The sequence below is a fragment of the Neolamprologus multifasciatus genome, chromosome 8, assembly GCF_963576455.1.
Source record: "Neolamprologus multifasciatus chromosome 8, fNeoMul1.2, whole genome shotgun sequence".
Lineage (NCBI taxonomy): Eukaryota > Metazoa > Chordata > Actinopteri > Cichliformes > Cichlidae > Neolamprologus > Neolamprologus multifasciatus.
The window spans coordinates 2,225,640-2,247,685 of record NC_140446.1 but is presented as its reverse complement, the minus strand read 5'-3'; the positions used below and the strand labels follow the sequence as shown (position 1 = coordinate 2,247,685).

Genomic DNA, 22,046 nt, shown 5'->3' with positions numbered 1-22,046 from the left:
ACTATGCACTTAATGCAGACATATTATTAAATTTTAGGCTGTAATGGTTGTATTGATGTATATCAACTTGAAATGCTCCCAAAAATGGCTCCACAGCATGTAAAAATATAATATAAGCTCTGGCGGACTTGGTTCTATGGCAGGTCTTAAAGGGTTAAGGTTGTCGATGTGACTTGTGACACAGGTGTTTGGGACTAGAGCCAGGATACAGCCACGTGTGGTTCTGAGGTCACGTTGTGTTTTGATCCATTTCTGTTTTCATGAGCTCATTTTTAATCATCTCTCAGTCATGCGCTCGATTTTTGTGGGTCTTTAAGATTTAGATGATACACAAAGTGTTAAAGCTTTCACTTCAGTTTTAAATGACTTCTGATTCTTCTAAGTGGCCTTTTGTGGAAGATCGTGGTTTTGGTTAACGTACGATAGTTGCCACTTCCTTTATGGCTATTTTCTTGGTTGCCATGGTGATCTGGATAAAAATGTGTTGTAAGCATATTTTACATATATTATAAGCCATTACTTTCAAAATTCTGCTGACTGTTAAGGAAAAATATGGCAGTTCTTGTCCGTCATAGCCAAACATCAGACAAGAAGGTCCAGCAACATTTCCTTAAGATTACTTAGCAAAAAAGTTTAAATTTATTTTAAAAAGTTACACAACTTACTGGTTTTATAAAAAAGCAACAAAAGATTCTGAACCTCGTTTAACAGTTTCAGAGTCACTGCTGATGGAGTCAGAGTGAATATTTTGTGTATAAATCCTTGCAGGCTGCACCGGTCAGCACCATACAAAGGCAGAGCCAAGCATCCAGTTCCATGTGCTTGTGTAGAGCAAACGGAGCACGCAGTCCTAGCAGAGCGCCTCATCTCGTTTCCTGCAGTTCGCTCTCGAGGGAAAAGAGCTTCTTTAAAGTGCAAAACATTTCTGACTGAAGCGTAAGCTCGCTGGCCTCTGATTCTTGGTTTTCCAAAAATAGATGAGCGCGTCACTAAAATTAAAAGCAATATTGTTTATTTTAGATTTTATTTTTAACACATGAAAAAGCTTCTCAGTAACAGTGACAGGAGTATTTATAGTCACGCCCGAGCCGTCCTGCAGTCAGCCTCAGACAGCATCTCACTGCTGATGGATGCCATCTGATCTGTCTCCTGCTCCCCGCAGCTCAGCCTAATCTGCACAACATTATTGCTTTGTTTGGAAAGTTAATTACAGCTCCTCCGCTGGTGGTTGAAGAACAATGCGGTGCAGTCGGTCGGCAGCCAAATGATCCTCTGAGTCTCTTTAGAAACTAACATGCATCTTTATCTTACTGCACTTCATTCGGAGCATCCATTTCAAGGCATTGCTGCCTCCTCGTCTGCTTCATATCACTTAAATTGAGCCTTTGGTATTGATATTAAATCCATGAGCCCAATGAAGCCCTGAACATCTGACCAGTGCGATGAAGGAAATGTATGGAGATTGGTGAACTGGGGAGAGGGATTAAATCCATATTTCACTTTTACAGTCTCACTGTTAAGAGTTTACTGAGGTTATGTAATCTCATACAACAGTTAACTCTGTTCTGATCCATAAGGCACATCTCTGATTACGAAATACAACAAAAAACAGATTACAGGCACTGTTCTTTGTTAAGGCCTCCTGTGCACCTCTGTTGGAGGACTTCCTGGGAAACTGGGAGGAGCCTCTGGTGACCCAGAGGTTGACAGAGAAATTATACATCTCTTCTGGCCTGGAAATGCCTTGGGACTCACCAGGAGGAGAAGGAGGAACTGGAAAATGTGTCTGGGGAATATCCTGCTTAGCATGTTCCCACCCCAACCAGACCGGATACGTGGAAAAAGATGAAGGAATGGATGAATAGAAGAAGGCGGTCCTGGAGACTTGTTTAATGTGTGAGTATCCTCCTGGTTTTTATGTCTGATCTAGTGTTATGGTTATTGTTAACATCCTCCCCTTGTTATAGAATCTTTGGGGCTGTTTGGAACAAACTCATTTACATTTTTTGCAATGCCAAAATGTGTCACATCTACGATCTGACCTCAAAAATCAGGAGGAAAAGGTAAATACAAAAAACCAAGAATAATAATACTTACAAAGCACTCGTACCACGACATGATAAGCAGTATCAGTACTGATAAACTACCCGTACTCAGATTTAATCGTGATTTTAACCTTAAAGGTCCTTTTTGTAAAAACCAACTGAAGATGTCACCACAAGGTGGCAGCATTTCACCAAATGTTTTTTTTTTTTTGTCGTTGTTTTGAAAGATAACTTCAAGCTAATAATTTTCTTTTTAAGTTTCCTACTTTATGCTTTGGTTATCAAAATAAGGATGATGAATTTTGTATGCTAACACTAGCTTGAGTAATGCTGATGTCATGCACGGTCTCATGTTTAAAGCTACACTGACTCGCTGCACCATCAGGTGCTGTTATGTGTTCAGCTCAGTCCTGTTTCAGCATCGCAGGCAGATTTCACCGTTTCCAGGTAACCTAAGGCTAACTCTGGATATTCTGTACCATGAAGGTAGTTCACTTCTTACCGGGTACATCACCATGGCTGTCATGGTCCTGGGTCGGTGACCTAGTGTTTTGAGTTTTTGTAGCATTACTGAACTTTGATTTTGTCATTGTTTATCTTTTCTAGTCTTTTGGTTTCTGTTTAAGGGTGGCTGCAGCTCAGGAGGTAGGGCAGGTCAACTGCTGATTGGAAGGTTGGTGGTTCGATCCCTGGCTCCTCCAGTCTACATGTCAAGTATCCTTGGGCAAGATCCTAACCCCAAGTTGCTCTCCGATGCATCCATTAGAATAGGAATGTGTGTGAATGTAGTTCAAAAGCACTAAGTATAGAGAAAGTTCTTGTGAGAATGGGTGTGATTGGGTGAATGTGGCATGTTGTATACAGTGCTTTGAGTACTCCGGGAGAGTAGAAAAGCGCTATATAAGAATCAGTCTGTTTACCATTTGTTTCTGTGTTCCATGGTTGCTGTCTCCCCAAGTCAAGTCCGCATCTCTTATGTTTCCTGTTTTACTTTGAAAGTCTGTGTCCTATTTCAATGTATTGAGTTTTGTCATGTCTGATTACTCCCAGCTGTGTTCTCCTCCTGTGCCTCGTTCCCTCGTTATCCCTCCGTGTTTCTCGCTGTCAGTGTGGCCTCGTCTGTGTTGCATCCCTCATGGCAAGTCAGGTAGTATAGTTTCAGGATTCTAGTCATGTATTCATAGTTTTCATGCACCTGCACACAGTCCTGTTCACAGTTATCTTAGTCACTCATCATAGTCACTTCTAGTTTGCTCCAGTTTAGGTTTTAGTTAAGGTTAGCCACTGTCCCTGCTGTTTTGTCAGCCTTTGTATCAGCCACAATAAAGACTCGCCTTCTGTTTAAAGTTCAGTTCTGCCTCCTCGCCTGTGTCTGCTCCTGGGTCCACCTCACTCTCTCCACTCGGACTTGCCTGCAGATCGATAGTTAACCCACCGCCGTCTTTCGCTACTCGGGTTAAACATGATATATAAGTCACGCCGTTCCTGCTTTTCTTGCACGTTCTCTCTCATTGTGGGAAATAGAGCATCTGAACTAGGGCTGCCACGATTAGTCGACTATCAAAATCGTCGACGACTGATTTAATAGTCGACGTGTCGTTTGAAACAGTGTAAGATCCCAAAAGACGCAGGAATAAGTAGTAGGATTTAAGAGTGTAATAACGGACTGAAACAGAAGATGGCAGCACTGCATGTACAAGGATGCCAGCTGCCGTTAAACCCCGAAGAAGAAGAAGCTGTGTCCCAGAATTCATAGCGCAGCCCAGCTCAGTTTCCAACAATGGCGGCAGCTAGTTAGTTTTAATATTACTCTTATTATTCTTTCTGGGTCACAAAATAAACGTTTAACATATTTTCAGGCGAGAATGTAGCTGTGTAAACCTCAAATATCTGCTCAGTTTATCAAGACACCACATATTTTCAAAAGCGCTCCGACGTATTCGGAGACGTCTGTTAGCCACTAGCTCGATAGCTAGCCGGGGGCTAGGCTAACTAGAGCCGTGAGAACACCGGACTCCCGCAAATCGTTTTCAAACCCACCGCTGTCTTTCCCTACTCAGGTTAAACATGATATATAAGTCACTTAGATAACTTAAACATGTTATTGTTTGGCTTTTATTTAGTATTTTATTTGTTCCTGAGTAAATCGGTTTGGCTGAGATTAAAGTTATAGTTTTTACACAGCTGAATAAACGTCAAGCAGACAGCTGATTATCAGAAGTGTGAGATGCTCGAGAATTTACTCCGGTGTCCTGTTATATTTTAGACAGCAAGGAGTTTATTAAACTTCACTGAAACAATCTGCAAATTTCATTAAAATTTAACAAACTATCATCTTGTCTTTATTTTTAGTTAGCACAGACCTTAAACACTTAAAGCTGTAAGCTAATGATAGTTATATAAGAGCAGATGCTGCTGGTGCAATAAGCTGTACGTTTTACGTCCAATGGATGATGATCTGATTAGTCGACTAATCGCAAAAATAATCAGTGACTAGTCGACTATCAAAATAATCGTTATTGGCAGCCCTACTTGGCATGCTCATATTTAAGCTAAAAGAAACTCCACTTTTCAGCATGTAAGCTTCATCAGGGAGTTAAACTACAACACTTAAATAGTCCAGGTGGAAGCGTGTGTCTAGTATTTCCAGTTTGAGATTTTTTTAAACACAAACATGTAGGAGAATAACAGCGTCTTCATTTTATTTGACATGAGTGTCGTAGAGATCTCTGATGATGTAGCCGATGACCTCAAACAGAAACAGTCCGAATACAGACTTTTAGATGTGGTCACCTCAAACATAGTTTCACAGATAGTGAACCCACAGGTGTTTAGATCACACCACATTCCCTCTTTGACTCATGAAGAAGTCGGATAAAAAATAGTTTTGACAGTTGTCTCCTTGTGAGGACACTAATGCTCATAAATCTGGAGAATCTGAAGCTTTTACTTATGCGTGCGCACCAGTTGGCTGCTGTAACTGATGTTCAGACATTTGTTTTAAGCAATAAGGACTCACACAACCCTCTATTTGCTCCTTTCCTCCATCGCACACACACGCGCGCACACATCGTCGGTTATTGTCAATATGTGATTTGCACAGGGAAGCAATGAAGGTGTGTAATGATGCTACCTGACAGCCCATTAAACTGGAGAGAGATGAGGATGCAATTAGATTGTCATCCACACTGGAGTTACTGCCGACAAAACAGATGGAAGGAGCGAAAAGGAGGGGAAGTTTATTTTTGGAGGGAGATGAGTCTTTTCAGGGTGAACGAGCGATGTCTGCGCAGACATTTGACATCACATCAAATGATTGAGAGGCGATGATTATCGAGTGTGATCAGCTGTGTCATCGCGCGTCTGTTTGCTCGTCCCGACTCCATCCGACTGTCGGGTTCAAAGGACGAACTGCAGATGAAGTTTACATCTGGGAGAAATAAAGTCCCTCCTCCTCTTCAGTCGCTTCATTCTCCAAAAGAAAAAAAATATCAGAGAATCGAGGCTCTCGTGACAAAAGTGAGACTTCACTTTGAATGGAGCTCCAGATTTACTACAGGCACTTACTGTTCAGTCTTAGTGGCAGATTCGCTCAGTGCGTAAATGAGTGCTTAAAAGCAGCAACATAAATCAGATTTTTAAAGTGTGGGTGGCAGAGAGAAAATGGAGCAACAGTCTTTATGCGGGAAGAAAAATACTACGAGCTGAGTCTTAAGAATGATGGAAGTCAGCAGTGTGTGGTGACTTATGCCATCTTAGTGATTTAGTCGCGTAACACATGCACAAGCCAAACGAACCAGACTAAAACACAGCTCTCATTGATTTCCTGTTGCCCGTCTTTCCTGTGTTGGCAAGCTTTCTCCTGCATCTTCACCTTTCTGCCGCTACTATTTCTCTTAATATTAATACATATACCTAATGAATACATGTGTTAATATACTTATTTCAAGTACTGCTGGCCATGCTTGCCCCTGACCGCACGTCTGTGATGCACACAGAACAAGAGCAAGTGGGAGTAAAATCTTGCATATGCATAAAGACATGTTAGAAAACCTGCATTTGAACACATAAAAAACTGCTTTATTTGTTTATTTATTACAAGACCATCCATCTTGTTCTGGTGCTTACACCATTGACAGATTGCCAGTCTATTCCAGGGCAAACACTCAGTTATTTTATTATAAAAAGGATAAAAGCATTCTGGATCAACTGAAGGCTTTTCAGGGATCTTTTAAAGAAACCTGATAATAATGAATTACAGAAGCCTGGAAGTAATGAATCCACAAACTAACCTGTTTAGTCTGCAGTAAAGTATCCGGTATTTTCAGGTTTCTGAATACGACAAATCTAATATACTTCAACTTGTTTTACAGGGAGTTTCACAAAAGCATAATTCACGGACACGTGGTGTGTGGATCCAAAACTGGATGAAGACCTTACACGTAAGCTTTTCTTACCTTTCAAAGTAATCTTTCGTCTTTCTTGCCGTTCCTGCTTTTCTTGCACGTTCTCTCTCATTGTGGGAAATAGAGCATCTGAACTAGGGCTGCCACGATTAGTCGACTATCAAAATCGTCGACGACTGATTTAATAGTCGATGTGTCGTTTGAAACAGTGTAACGGTGTGTTCACACCGAACGCGATGGACGCGAACAAAAACGCCCCAAACGCCCCTAATTTGACGCGTGCACATTCGCGTCTCAACGCGTGTCCAAGAAAAATCCATCGCGCTTCAAAATATGATATTTTGACGCGCGTGAACCGGAAATGTGGGAGGGATGTGGGAGGAAGTTGTGCCAGACCGGTATCTTTGCAAGATGGCAGCTGTCGAGTTAGCGCTTGAAGAGAGAGTCTCCCTTCTCTATATACTGTGGAGAGCAGAGCAGCGGCGTAAAAGACGCCCTCGCCGTACCTGGGTCCATCAGGTCCTCCAGAGGCGTGAGCAGTTTGGTGAGTTTCACCATTTGCTCCAGGAGCTGCGCCTGGATGACGGCCGATTTCAGCGATATCACCGTCTTTCACTCGGCCAGTTTGAGGACCTGCTTTCCCGCGTCGGTCCCAGAATCGCCCGCCTAGACACCAACTACAGGCGCTCAATCCCACCTGCAGAGCGCCTGTCCATCTGCCTGAGGTTAGTAAAAGTATTTAATACGGTAGTCCTTTATTGATACCTGTGCTAATATATGCTAAACTATCCATTTATACACTGCTAACGTGGATGTGCTATGCTAACAGTGAATGCTCGGTTTTTACTGAAAGCAAACTGTGGTACGGAGACGACTGTTTATAATATTTCTAGTGATACTCAGAAGGTCTCATCAAGTCCCGATTTAATTCGATTTATGCTGTTATCAGTGTTTGCAATGATAGCATGGCTGTGGTGTCATATCAATGTATGCGCTCGGTGTTTGCTGATATCAAACTGTAGCATTAGGACCACTGAGTTAACCTTTGTAGTGATACTCACTCCTTTTTATTTAGACCTGGTTTAATTCTGGGATAGTTGAATATTTGTATATAATCACCGCAGACTGTTTTAGATTATATCTAATATATATCATGTAATTATCCTTATAATTACAAAAGGTTTTATGTAAGATTTATGTTTTGCAATTTGTAATTTTGGAATTTCAATAATGTATTTTGTAACTGCAGTACACATAATACTCATTTTAAACAATTTTGTCCAGGTTCCTTGCCAGCAAACAACTCCTCCAGAGAGGCTGTCCTGGTGAGGGAGAAATTCATGGCTCACTTCTCGGTGGAGGGAGCTGTGTCTTGGCAACCAAAGGAGTAGCCTGTTTGAAGTCCGAGTGACTTCCCCACAACGGCTCTTTTAAGAGCCACCCACAAACCTCTAAAGAGTGTTCCTGTCCTTTTAAATTTTTCTTAATAAATGGAGCTCTACTCCAAAATAAACTAACCTCTTTTTACTCTCTTAAGTAACTTGTCTTCACTATGTTCCTATATACAGTGTGGTGCAAAAGTTTGGGCAACCTTATTAATAGTCATTATTTTCCTGTATGAATCACTGTTACAATGAAAAATGTCAGTTAAATATATCATATAGGAGACACACACATTGATATACACTAAATATTTATTTCATTTCTCTTTTTTTGTGTCGCCAATTTATGCACCTGCTTGATTTAAACACTTATTGCACACTTTCTGTAAACTGCATTTCACTTCTCAAATATCACTGTGTGTGTCTCCTATATGATATATTTAACTGACTATTTTTATTGTGACAACCAGTGATTTGTACAAGAAAATAATTACTTTTCACAATGTTGCCCAAACTTTTGCATCCCACTGTATTAGTATGTTTTGTCATTAGTATAATATGAAATAAATTCTACTTGTGTCAAGTCGGGTGCCAATATTTGCTGTGTAGTAGAACAGAGACATTTTGTCATTATAAATGTTTATTTGAAAAAATATAAATTCATTAACAAAAATATTTATCATAAATATATGAAATGTAACTATTTACAGAGAGACAGGAATAAAAAGGACCCAGCTTGGAGTGGAAGAGCCTCAGGGAGAAGGAGGAGAAAAATAAGAACATTGTTTCTGCCCTGGAGAGCTGCTGCCTCATCAGAAAACTACTGATCATTAGGGTCCAATGTTTCCAAATTTAACACAGCTGTGCTGTTTTCAAAAACTAATTTATAAATTTGAAATTTCACGAATTCTCGTGTCTGAGGCGGCATGCTCTCCAGAGCAGGAACAAGGCCGAGGAGGAAATGTTCAGTTGGAGACGGGCGTGGCCTCTTTAGGGACTCCAGGATGGCCAGCTCCACCGCCGATGGACCGTCCTGGGACCTGTCCCTCGCCCGCCTTCGAGCTGTCCTCCGCTGTGGGCCTGTAAAACACAGCACAAAACAACACAAAGTAATGAGAAGGCTGCTACTAGATTTTCATTTTCAAAATTGAAAAAAACATGATATAAACAGATTGGTTGTAGATATTTAGTAAAGGTGATCACAAGGGAATTCAAGCAAGTAAAAAGCTGTCAGTGCTTGATGTTCATACCTGTGGGTGCAGCAGCAGGAGCTGAGGGACCAGGGACTGGGGAGCCAGGAGAAGAGACAGCTGAGGACTCTGCTGCATGATTACTTGACTCTATGAAGACAATATTAAATGTTAACAGGTTGAAGACAATAGTCATAGAGAATATTATATTATTATATACTTATTATTATTATTATATACAGTGGTCTCTCATTTATTGCAGCACATGAACAGTAGTCACAGTTCTCACAAGTTGATTCTCAAAGTGAAAACCTTTGTCGATTTTAAAACGTAAAAGTATTATGCCGCGCTTTTTCTCCGTCTGCGGCGCCACTTTTGTGCGCCTTTTTTGCTCCCGGTGCAGGTGTGTATTTCCGAATGAGGCTCATAGTTATGAGTGTTTTTGTGCTGTTTTTTTCTATTGGACGTGATGGTTATCAAAACCAAACATGATAAGTTTGGCAAGCGCAGGAGACACGACATGGAGGAGATTTGTCATTTGGGCTGCAGAATGCAATGCGCATAGTTGAAAGCTGTACGGTGCAATAAAAAAAATCAGCGAAAAGGCGAGGCAGTGACGGATGAACAGCGGGACTACTGTATACTGTTTATTAATAAACAAAATATGTTCCTGTATGACAACACGCATAAATTAACTGCCTACATTAACTCAATGTAAACATACCTTCTGACTGACACTCCCCTGCTGCCTCTTCGGGCTGTCCCTGGTCCTCGGGGGAGAAGTTCTCCACGGTCCGCACCATATTACCGCTAGTCTCCCGCGGGGTGAGGAAGGGGTCCAGAAACCCCATGACCGCGAAGAACTTCCATCTTCTCCCCGATCCTGCTGCAGACCCACTCCTCTTCTCCTTCTCTGCCTTCTTCTCCTTATTATAAGTGTCCCTGAGGCTCTTCCACTTTCTCCTGCAGATGTCCTCTGAATAAACGCATTATCTTGTTAGCGGAAAGGTATTTGTACATCAGTGGGAAAATAGCGGGACAGTAGGCGGGCTTGCTAGCTTTTGCGCGGGTTCATCGGGTCAGTCTGAAAATTAAAAAGAAGAAGGAATGAACTTACCAGGTTGCCCGATCTCCTCACTTATGTGTCTCCAAGCTAGGTCCTTTTTATTCCTGTCTCGGTAAAAGTAGTAGCTAGCATCGTATAGCTCCGGGTGATTAGCCACGGCACTGATTAGCTTTTCCTCCATACTGAATGAAGAATGAAGGGCTTTGGCTGGATCTGCCCCTTTGACCTAGGTCAGAGCCACGTCACCAGGCCCCTGATTGGTTGTCGCGGCGCGATTTGACGCTGGAGTTCAGATTTTTCCAACTCGAGCGGTAGACGCGAAACGCGCGTATGCACAAAATGCAACACAAAAACTCACGCGCGTGGTTTTATTCGCGAGTCAAACGCGCCAGACGCGCTACACTGACGCGCGTTTCACGCGTTTTGGCGTTTTCGCGACGCAAATCTGCTTCCGAATTTTCGCGGGACCCGCAATCGCGCTTCATCGCGCTTTTCCATTGACTTTACATGTAAACCTGACGCTCTATTCGCGTCCATCGCGTTCGGTGTGAACACACCGTAAGATCCCAAAAGACGCAGGAATAAGTAGTAGGATTTAAGAGTGTAATAACGGACTGAAACAGAAGATGGCAGCACTGCATGTACAAGGATGCCAGCTGCCGTTAAACCCCGAAGAAGAAGAAGCTGTGTCCCAGAATTCATAGCGCAGCCCAGCTCAGTTTCCAACAATGGCGGCAGCTAGTTAGTTTTAATATTACTCTTATTATTCTTTCTGGGTCACAAAATAAACGTTTAACATATTTTCAGACGAGAATGTAGCTGTGTAAACCTCAAATATCTGCTCAGTTTATCAAGACACCACATATTTTCAAAAGCGCTCCGACGTTTTCGGAGACGTCTGTTAGCCACTAGCTCGATAGCTAGCCGGGGGCTAGGCTAACTAGAACCGTGAGACACCGGACTCCCGGCAAATCGTTTTCAAACCCACCGCTGTCTTTCCCTACTCAGGTTAAACATGATATATAAGTCACTTAGATAACTTAAAAATGTTATTGTTTGGCTTTTTTTCAGTATTTTATTTGTTCCTGAGTAAATCTGTTTGGCTGAGATTAAAGTTATAGTTTTTACACAGCTGAATAAACATCAAGCAGACAGCTGATTATCAGAAGTGTGAGATGCTCGAGAATATTCTCCGGTGTCCTGTTATATTTTAGATAGCAAGGAGTTTATTAAACTTCACCGAAACAATCTGCAAATTTCATTAAAATTAAATAAACTATCACCTTGTCTTTATTTTTAGTTAGCACAGACCTTAAACACTTAAAGCTGTAAGCTAATGATAGTTATATAAGAGCAGATGCTGCTGGTGCAATAAGCTGTACGTTTTACGTCCAATGGATGATGATCTGATTAGTCGACTAATCGCAAAAATAATCGGTGACTAGTCGACTATCAAAATAATCGTTTCAATCTCTGACTACAGTACAATACATGATGCGTAGATTACGATTTGTGCCTCTTTTCCCTCTTTGTGTGGATTAAACACGTGATTGAAACGCCAGCAGAATTGTTCAATCAAGTTAGATTTAAATCGGTTGAATGTTTGAAGGCGCTCAGTTACAGGAAATAATAAATCCCCTCAGATTGTAGCTGAAGTCGAGCCTGTTCTGAAGATGTAAATAGTAGAAAGTACATTTGTGTTAAACAGTGGCGAGTAACAACAAAAACTTGTCAGAAAGAAATACTCACGTAAAGTGCAGAGCCCGAAAAAAGTCTACTTTAGTACAATAATGAATAATTTATATTTCTTCTGAATTATAATGATGAACAACGCCCACTCTAAAAAAAACAGAGAAACCGAAACCAAGCCAGTAATCTCCACTTCAACAGCATCAAACTATCCAGTTTAGAAGGTTTACACGGAGGAGTTTAATAGTACTTTCTTAAAAATCTAAAATATGTCCTTTAAAGTATGTGTATTACGAAATGTATGTATTTTAAAAAGTACTACATAGTCCTCTGAAACCTCCCCAGTTAATTACTGAAATTATGATAACAAATTTCATATTACAGTTTTAATTTTTGTGCACATGAGGTATTAATTTAACTTATAATTATTATTTCCCGGAGCAGAAATGTAACATGAATAAAACACGATTTCAAATCCATTTCTGTGGATTTACATGTTGGAGTCAAAAGGTTTTTACAGTGGGAGGTTTGTTTTATCCGCTTCATGACTCAGGAAATACTTTTACAAAAAGAAATTCAATTCTCACAGTGCTTTTTAATGAATGAGGTGTTTTATAAATATATGAATGGAAACACTGAGGAGCAGATTTTATGCTCAAAATATGATTTCTTTTTTAAACTGACCTTGAGATATAAGTAAAATATAATTCCTTTTATTTTTGTATTGGAAACAAATGTTGACAGGTTACATCATTTAACTGACACGTCACACTGAGGAAATGTTTATCTTTTATTAGCTGATTTCAATAAATGTCCAACAGAACAAGTAACGACCATAATTTGCATTTCAGGCGCTTTATTTCACCTTCAGAATAAAAGCCCCGCAGTAACAGCTTGCTGCCAGTAGGAGGTGTGATGTTCCACCAATGGAGAGACTCCTTTTAACAAGCCTGTGTCATTTTAGGTCAGGTGTGTGTGTGTGTGTGTGTGTGTGTGTGTGTGTGTGTGTGTGTGTGTGTGTGTGTGTGTGTGTGTGTGTGTGTGTGAAATCAGGTACAATAAAAGTCAATTACTTATGAAGATTTCAATCATTAGGAATATTAAACATCTAATATCATCATCTAATAATGTCGCGTGGAACCCGTGTAGCTCCAAATTGCCTGAGTTTTCATTAGCTGAGAAAGACCTGCTCACTCCTCCTGGAAATACATTTTTCAGTTAACATAATGACTTTTAAAATAATTGATTCTAATTAAGAGGAAGGAGAATTTTCTCAACCCGTAGAGGAACCATTAAACTCTGAATTAATTTTAATAATTTAGTGATGCATGCTTTACAAGTGGTAAAATAAAGACATCTAATACAACATATATTAGATATGTGGCATATCCTAATATCACTATTTGCATGACTGCAGTTAGAAGTTGAATTCGTGCTCACAGATGCTACACGGCACTTTTCTACTTATTTGTTTTAAAGATTATTGATTGAGTGATGATGCCTCATGTTAATGATCAGATTATAACGGAGGGATTATGTCATTTAGATGAGCACTGATGACTGTGCTGACTTTATAAATGTATATTGATGAAGATGAGTGTGAACCCCTCTTACATTCAAATCTGAAAACATTAGCGAGGTACACGTGGATTGGCTGGAGAGTGTACATGTTTGTCCACAGATTCAGTCACCTGCATAAAAGTGACAGAGCTGCAATCAGTCGGAGCTCATTTTAGATCCTCGTCAGCTCAGAAACATGTTTGGGTGCAGAAGTAATAATAAGCTTCACAGTTTTCCCAGTGCAGCTGCTCCAAACACACTCATTCATGCACATTTTAACAAATAAGCGAAGGCTAATGGTGAAGCCTAATTAACCAAAACATCATCTGCGCTCACATAAACCCACTCTGTTGTGGTGTATCTGCACAAGCACTCGGTTTGATGTGAAACCTCATCAGCAGCTGTTCAGTAAGAGAACGGGAGGAGGACAAATCAGACTAACTGCAATAAGAGTGATGCTTCAGTTTGTTTAAGTCACCCTTGTTCCTGCAGATTCTACTGAGTCTATTAAAGAATCTATTAAACGAATCTCACTGCGTCTGCTTTTGTCTGCTGGTGAATATTCTTTTATTCATTTGACTCGTCAGATACCCCTGCAGATACTTTTGTCCCTTCTGACGCTCCGTACAAAGAACGTGTGCGGGGAATCCAGAGGAGCTGTCCGGACCCGCGTGGTGCTGAAAGCGTCAGCTGGAAGGTTCCTCTCGGGTTCCTCTCGGGTTCCTCAGCAGAGCTAGACTTAACCGAACAATTAAAAGACATTTCTGAGTCATTCGCAAGAAATATCCTTTAATTGTAAGGTCACGTGTAGCAGTCTTGCACGCAGGGTGGCAGCCATCCACAGTCCGTCACAGCCCCGGTTCACCTGGAATGAGATCGTGGGAGAGGTCATGACGTCACAGTGGCACAGTCAAAGTCAGTGGTTTCAAGTCACCAGAAAACTCAGAGTGACACGTGCAGTGGAGGCATCCTCCCCACGGTGTGAGAGAGCCGCAGCTTCAGGGCTGCTGGGAGACACTCACCTGCCTTCATCACTCCCCTCCTCTCCCTCGCAGCGTGTCTGTGTCACGGTGGGTCCACGCATAAATAAAAAATTAAATAAAACCAAACCCCACGAGTCTCCGCGTTTGGTTCTTCCCCGCTCCGTTTCTGTAGAGCCTCCACTCAGCGCTGGGGGAAGATTTTACGCACGCTGCGACGCCCAAAACCTGTGTGACACCCGGAGCTCTGAGTACGTCACGGGTTACAGGTGTTGCGGTTGCGAGGGAACCGCTCGAAAGAGGAACTTGTTTGGTTTTTAGGGTGGTGTAAACCTCCGACAGTGCGCAGCGCGTCACCCACGACCTATCCAAGCCGCCCGGAGGAAGCGCAGATCCGCGCTGCTGCTCCACTCCAACACATTCATTCATTCATACAAACCCACGCAGACCCACGAGAAGCACGAGACGTTTGCGACAGAGGAGCCGCGTGCTCTTCGTCTTTCTGTCACCAGAGAGCAAAAAGAAAAACGCGACATATCGCGCGGGTCTTGGATTTACGCACGGACACCGCGGTCAGAGTCACGCGACGTGACCGAACGACAAGCGGGCAGCACGGTCACCGCAGCGGCCGCGGAGTGTCCGTGAACTCCGGACGGAGGGAAGAGCGCGCCGGGCTGTCGCGAGTTCATCACCGGCTCCACTCCCCGCTCGGGTCGAGCGGGGGTAAAGACAAATAAAAGCGACCCACGAGCCCACTTGCCACCAAGCCAGAGTCCAGGGCGCCACCACCTCCGCACGTCTCCTTCGCGCTGCGCTCTCATCCATCCCTCCATATCCATCTCCAGCCCTCGCCTCTCTTTTCTCCGGTCGGGCTTACAGCGCCGTAGATAGAGGCTCCGCAGTCACGTGGGTCGGAGGAGAGAAGGACCGAGAGAGAGAGAGAGAGAGAGCGCGCGTCCCTCCTCCTCCTCCTCCGCAGTTTGCAGTGTGTTATGTCTCATACTCGGAGGTAGAGAGTCAGAGCTGCTCGTCCGGCGGATCTCAACCTCTGAATCCAACCCCCGTGTCTTCTCTCATCCTTCCCCTCTCCCCTTCTCGCTCACCCGGGTTGCTTTCTCTCCGGAGCCGCGGGAGCTTCTACGTCTTCTTTCTCTCGACTTCGGCCAACAGTTTGCTCTTTTTGGATTTGGGTTTTTCTTCTTGGACGTTTTGATGAGTACTCGCTGCTGATTTCACTCAGCACTGCTCCTCGCTGCTGCCGCTTCTGCCGCCGCTGCCGCTTTTACGCACCGACGCTTATTTTGGATTTGCTCGGCAGCACCGCTGGAGAAAAACGGAGAAAGACAGTAAGAAGCAAGAACAGCGAGGTGGATCCGTGGATGCGCCCCTTTGGCTCACGCTGGAGATGGAAACGCTGATATTGTTATTTCATTCCCTGTGGATATTGCAATGCAACACTGTGAGCGCCGACTCCATCATTCACATCGGTAAGAACCGGCCGGGGCGCCTCTCCTGCTGCAGGCAGAGCCGTGCCCACGGCTCCACGCACGAAGGGAAATTTGCTGTTTTAAGTTGAGTCGCTGAAGAATTTCAGTGCTGAGTTTTCGGTGCCGATTTTCAGCCAGTCAGCCTCTTCTTCTCCGGCGAAAAGAGACTCGACCTCACAGCTGATTATCGTTCCGATCCGTGCCAGGGTAACGTTTAGGGAAGGGGGGGGGGGGCTGTTGCATCCAGCCTCAGACCCACGCAACGCAGACCTGCTAGAAGTGCCCGCAAAGTGTTGCGCCGCGCCATCCCACCACCCTTGCATCTCATCCACAACCCCTCCATCCTTCCCAGAGAAGGATGCGTAAAAACCCAAACCTCAGGCTGGCAGGAGAATCTGGCCCGACGTGGGTGTTTGGAGGGTTTAGTTTCACCCATCCGCCTCCCCCTCTCCTTCTTCCTCCTTCACCCCCCTCCCCACTCTCTCGCCTCCCCTCATCTATAAGCCTGAACTTTGAATTGGACGTGAGTGAAATGTTAATAAAGCGCTAGGGGAAGAGATGACAAAGGGGACAAACACCGACTGTTCGGGCTGTGAGCGCCGCTCTCTGCTCGTGCGTCCTTCTTGATATGATAATCCGGAGATTTTAGTCGAGACACTTTTTTTTTCTTTCTGTTTTTAGTCGAAAGAATTGAGGGAGGATGCAGTGAAGTCAGTGAGAGGGGGAAGCAATCACGCACTTTTCACTTAAACTCCCCAGTTTGCACTAATTCCACTCAGAGGCTCCGCTCGGCCTTGAGGTGGTTGGATGCAGCACGCCTGCAAACCAGTTTAGAAAAGGAGAAATTTCAAATATTTAATAAATAAATAAGAGTGATCAGGTCTCTCCTGCAGCTTCGGCCATCAAACAGGGCCGGCAGCAGCACTGCAGTGGCCTCATGGTTGGAGCCAGGAGAGGGAAGAGAGAGAGAAGCGGATGTGGTTGGAGGAGGTTGTAGAAAGAGCAGGGGTTGGTGGTGTGTGTGTGGTGGTGGGGGGGTGTTAGAGCTATTGAGTCTCAAATAAATGCACTTCCTACTTGACTCTGACATGTTGATTCTGAAACGTTGCATCTCCATTAAGAGAAAACTAAAATGTCATTCCTGCTGTGATGAAAACATCACACACACACACACACACACACAGCACAAACATGAGGTGAGTCTTCGTTTCAGCGCTGAGATGGAGATGGCTCATGTGGCAGATTGCTTTGTGTGCCAGCTCTTTAGGTTTGGCTTCGTCCTTATTTGTACACGCACAGATGACACTTAGAGGAATTAAAACCTGTTGTTGGCCATTTTTCAGCAGCTCCTCGTTCGCCACAGAACGAATCTCAGAGCGTAGACGGAGGGCTGCACAGATGGACGGCTACTTCACTGTCCCTCGGGAGAAAATCTGGATTCACTCGGCTCATGGCAACGAGAGAGAACAGTGATACCAGATTATCCACAACACAGAACAGTAAATGCAACAAATCAGGGGTAGGATGAGGGGGCGGGGGGTGATGCCAGTCAGAGCAGGCGTGAACATGCAGCTGGTGCTGCTGCCGTTATTTATGAGCAAATTTGGGAGCTAAACAAAGAAAAATAGAAGCCGTAAGAGTCCACTCCTTCCACACAGAGTAGTTTAGAGATGTCAGAGCTGCAGGTAGAAAGAAGCTCGGTGTTCTCTCCACGCGAGGAGGAGCTCGTGTCCAGCCGACAGAACAATGAAAATAAATGTTGCGAGTGCAAATCTCGCCTGCAACCTCTGGCGTGTTGTTGCGTGTCCATACCTGTGGTGGAGTCCTGCAGATTCTGCTTCAGATACGTGAAGATGCTTTGTTGACCAGGATGTGCGTCTACTGTACTCTTCAAATCAGATTCTCTGAGTTTTCTGCAGGCTCCGCCCCCGCCTGCCTGCTAAAACAAATCATATGCATTATCAGAAAATCTTCCTTGATCCCTTCACAAGCGTTAGCACAGTTATTGATCGTCTGTGGGTTTATTTATTCTGCCACAGTTTTGTATAAACCTTCCTGCCTGGTGCGACGAGGCTTCTCGGACGCACAGTTTAAAGGCTTTACAGAGAACAACAAAATCTATGAAGTTTTTTTAGCTTTCATACGACTACACTCGGTTTTATCGTTCATCCAGAGAACCAGTGACGCTCTTCTTTTATTGCCACGAAGAGGCAATTGTGGTGTCTGGTTTAGTTAAGACTTAAAGTTTTGGTTATTCCCTGGTTTCCTGTTTTATTCTGAAAGTATTTCTTGTGTAACTCTTCATTGGCTTCCTGTTTCATTTCCTGGCTTTATAATTGTCTTTCCCACCCTAACTGTTTCCACCTGTGTGGGTTCATACTGAGCCTCGTCTCACCTGATTTGATTGTAGTTGCACCGTGTGTCGGACGCTTTGGCTCATCCTGCGTTTCCTGTTTCGTGAGCTCCTTTCTGTAAGTTTAATTAAAGCTATTTTGGGATCTTTCACACCAGACAGTCGGCCTCTTTTGTGGCTGCACCTGGGTTTGTTTTGCAAAATTATTCTCATTATTCTTCTTTTTAAATCAGAAAAGACTTTAACGTTGGTTGATCTGGGAGCCAAGAGGCTTTGTGGCCACGTCGGTGTGTAGGAGAAAGAGTTGAAAGGCAGGTGGCAGTGGAGGTGTCATGGAGAGTGACGGCTTCACACTGCAGAAACTTTGGACTTACAGATGTTTCAACCAGGAATCACTAAGAGTTGGATTTGAATCAGAGGGAGGCTCTGGCACACTGGCTCTTCTATCCACTCCCCAGCATCAGGTCCTGTTTGAAACCAAGTAGACTTAAGTGGGTTATAAGCACCAGTGGAGGGTCACTAACCCCACAGCACCTGCTTTGTGTCCAATATGGAAGAAATGCCACAGATTATAAGTTATGTGCGATTATTTGAGGAAATTTACATAAATAAAACAAAGAAAAATGCTTTTGGTGAAGCTTGATATATGATTTTGTTTTTTAAAAATGCCATTAGTGTTTATTTTTCTATAAATTCTAATAATAAAGAACAACAAGGAGGATGAGAGGAGGAAGACAGAATGATGTTAGCCAGAGACCCTTCAAAAAGTGTGACTCGACATGATGTTGCGATCATCGACGCGTGAGAGGCTGTAGGGGCCGGATTGTCACTTTTGTGTCTGCTATTGATCGCAGTGCATTTGATGGCTCAAAATGTCTCATTGCAAATCATAACCCAGCGTGAAAAATGATCGTTGTTGCAGCTTGTTTCCACATCAAAGACCCTTAAATGTGCACAAATGGATAAACATACAGTAAAGACAGATTGGCCTCATCCTTGTAGATGCAGACACTTTGTCTGATTGTGTCACTTCCGTCGTTCCCTGAACCTTCTGACAGTCTGGCTCGGCAGCAGAGCTGAACCTAGATCAGATGTGACATGTTCCACTGTGGGCCCCTGAAACCTCTGCCCGAGCATCTGTCTCGTCCGGCCGCGCTGCTTATCGTCGGTGACATATCCCGGTTTGTTTGTCCCTTCCTCTCTGCAGCCTGTAGTGGCTCAGTGGCAGGCGGAGGGTGTCGCGGGACGGAGGGTCGATCTGTGAAAAAGCCGATTTGGATGAAACGTGAAGGTTTGTGGCCTTCGCTCAACCTGCTTCAGCCTTTGACCCACTTAATGTGTCCGTGGGCATTTGCGCAGTAAAATCCTGCTCTGCGAGGTCCGAGGCCGGCCAGCTTTTCGTCTCATCTCCTCCCAGCAGCAGCTGGCTGCTCTAATTAGCCCCGCCCTCCTTCCTTTTTGGTTGAATGTGCACAAAATCAGTGAAAACAGCTGCCCGGGAAGGAAAGCTGTGGTCAAGGAACATCAGTTTGTCTGATTGGAGGTCAGGGGCAGGAGCTGCAAACAGGTGGGGCTGGAATTAATGTTGGCCTTTAATTAAATATCAGACATCAAGCTGTCGGCGAGCTACAGTCCTGACATGATGGCTGCTCTCAGGAGCCTCATGCAAACATCTCTTTTCAGAGGAGAGGAAGGTGAAATCATTATGAAAAGAGACAAAATATCAGGTTGTCAAAGCTCCGCAGACGCGCCCGCAGACCGATGAATCAGCCACGTTGAGACAACATCGAGTTGTTTGTAGGAAACATGACAAACGTGTCTGACAAAACTCGACAAATACATTCGTTCAGCTCACTCAGAGAGGAGAAGCTCAGCATATCCCATTTGTTTATGTTTAATAGATAAAAGATATCTTCGTTCCGCTGAAGGGAAATTTGAAACGCCGCAGCTCACAATAACATCTCAGGCCAGCGTCGGCGTTCCTGTTTCAGCGCAGCGGCGCACAAATCATCAGTTTAGGTTTGTGTGTGATTTGTAAAGTCCCACGTTCCCCCAGCGGGGGGTCGCTGCACGCATTCAAACTGAAGTGAAGGCTTCAACGTTCTTTCCCGCTCATCTTCACAGCTGATGAGTGGATCGCCATCCTCGCAGGGACTCGTCCCGTTATTGGTTCATTCCTTTTTCTTCTGTCACAGAGTGCTTTCTCAGAGGTCTGCACAGGTGCTGTTTCTTCCTCTTGTTGCTTTTAGCAGCAGAAGCTCGTGCAGGTGGCTTCATTTTGTTTTTCCATTCCGATATTTTCCTCGCAGATTTGAGGCGACACCTTTGTTACAGTCACCTGCTTAAACACCAGTGAGACCATATTATCATCCGCTTGGTGCGGCGAGCGTGTACCCACCACTGTCTTTCAGTCTCGTCATAAAACATCTTTATATCTGGTGGTATTTCATTGTAATGGTTTTTTAAACTGGTCGTTGTGTGAAATCAAAACAACGTGAAGAAGGAGCAGAGTTGGGGATGAGGTCATACTTTGAGGTTTTTAAAGCTCTCTCACAGCCATTTCTTTTTTGTGACAGTCTTCAGCAGCTGTGGATACGATGCAGACGTAAAAGACGTTATATGTGCAAGCTCCTGTTGTCGGTGTCTGCCTTCATTCCCTGATGCTGCTGGACTCAGGTTGCAGCTCTTCCTGTTCCCCGTGGGCTGTTTTCCAGATCTGAAGGTCCTCTAAACGCCCCTCAGGCCAAACGGATAACAAGTCACTTTTTATAAGGAGCCTGAGGAGGAGAGATTACCCCATCCCACGAGCCAGGCAGCTGACTCGGGATGATTTACGGCGTCAGTGTGGCGGCTAGCAGGAAGAGAGCCGTGCTCATCCGTCGCCTGGCTTTGGAAAGGCGATCTCGAACTGCGGGAATCCAATCTGTTGAGGCTGGCAACGCGAATGAACAGCTGCGGCCTTTTCTCGCCCCACCGCTAAATAAGATAAACTAACCCAGTTAGGGAACAACGCAAAAGGCTTCCCGCACTGTCTCAGTGAAGGCTTAGCCAGGCCATTTACCTCCACCACCTGCACACACACACACACACACTGAACAAGGAGCAGCGTCTCTCTCACATAATGCAGCAGCCTCACTTTGCAGACTGAATGAACGTGGCTTGCAGCAGAGTGCTTGACCCTGCGAGGGCATTAAAATACTCTGCAGAGAAACGTTAGTGTTGCTTCAGATTCTCTGTGACAAACGGGAGAAGCGACTGTGTGGGCCGGCCGGCAGGAGCAGGCGTGACTAATAACAGGTTTCTGAAAGCTGCTGCTGATGTTTCTTTCATTCTTTTTGGTCTGTTTTAAGCTGCTGTGCAGACTCGTGACGATTGTCTCTACATTTTATTCACAGTAAAGTCGTGCGACTGATCCTCGGCACGCTAACTCGGTTTCAAAATTGAGTTTGTTTCCCAGGATGGAGAATCGTTCGCTTTAAACTGGCCGCTCAGTGTTTAAGTGAGGTGTGCTGATGAACACGTGTATCACTGTTCTTCATCAACACGTCCACAGCCCTGTTCTTTAATTAATTATGCAAATCCGAGCATGTAACTAAAATATGATGATGCTAGCAAAATGTAGCGTTGTCTGTTACTTGCTGCTTTGATTTCGAAGGTTAATTTCTCACATTTAGTCTTTTCTGTGTTTAGCCTGTTTTACCTCGGGAAAACGCCCAGCACGCCCTTTGCGTGCCAGCTCTGATGTGGCTGCCGGAGCCAATTCAAAGTAGCGCTCATGATTCCACACGACGTACCAGAGTGGGCTCCCAGAAGCAGCTCCTTTCACGGTGACCTCAGTAAACACGCTCCTGATGACTTCATGGGCTCAGACTAACGCTTGACGTCACT

General features: G+C 44.1%; 1 protein-coding gene and 2 long non-coding RNA genes across 4 annotated transcripts in view; 1 reads left to right on the top strand and 2 right to left on the bottom strand.

Moving 5' to 3' along the window:
* LOC146512090 (uncharacterized) overlaps positions 1-22,046 on the bottom strand; it is a 110,840-nt gene that overhangs the window by 15,250 nt on the left and 73,544 nt on the right. The gene's annotated exons all lie outside the window — the stretch shown is intronic.
* On the bottom strand, positions 8,912-10,572 carry LOC146512091 (uncharacterized). The gene is made up of 2 exons (XR_014875727.1): positions 9,748-10,572; positions 8,912-9,173 (listed from the first exon to the last, which is right to left on the bottom strand). It is a non-coding gene; the product is annotated as an uncharacterized LOC146512091 (long non-coding RNA).
* grid1b (glutamate receptor, ionotropic, delta 1b) overlaps positions 15,274-22,046 on the top strand; it is a 668,767-nt gene continuing 661,994 nt past the window's right edge. The window contains exon 1 of one of the 2 annotated variants that reach the window (XM_085170470.1): positions 15,274-15,805. In XM_085170470.1, coding sequence (XP_085026596.1) covers positions 15,724-15,805 — 82 coding nt within the window. In that variant the 5' untranslated portion in view covers positions 15,274-15,723. The remainder of the gene's footprint in view (positions 15,806-22,046) is intronic. The other variant, XM_085170471.1, reaches the window with a different exon arrangement.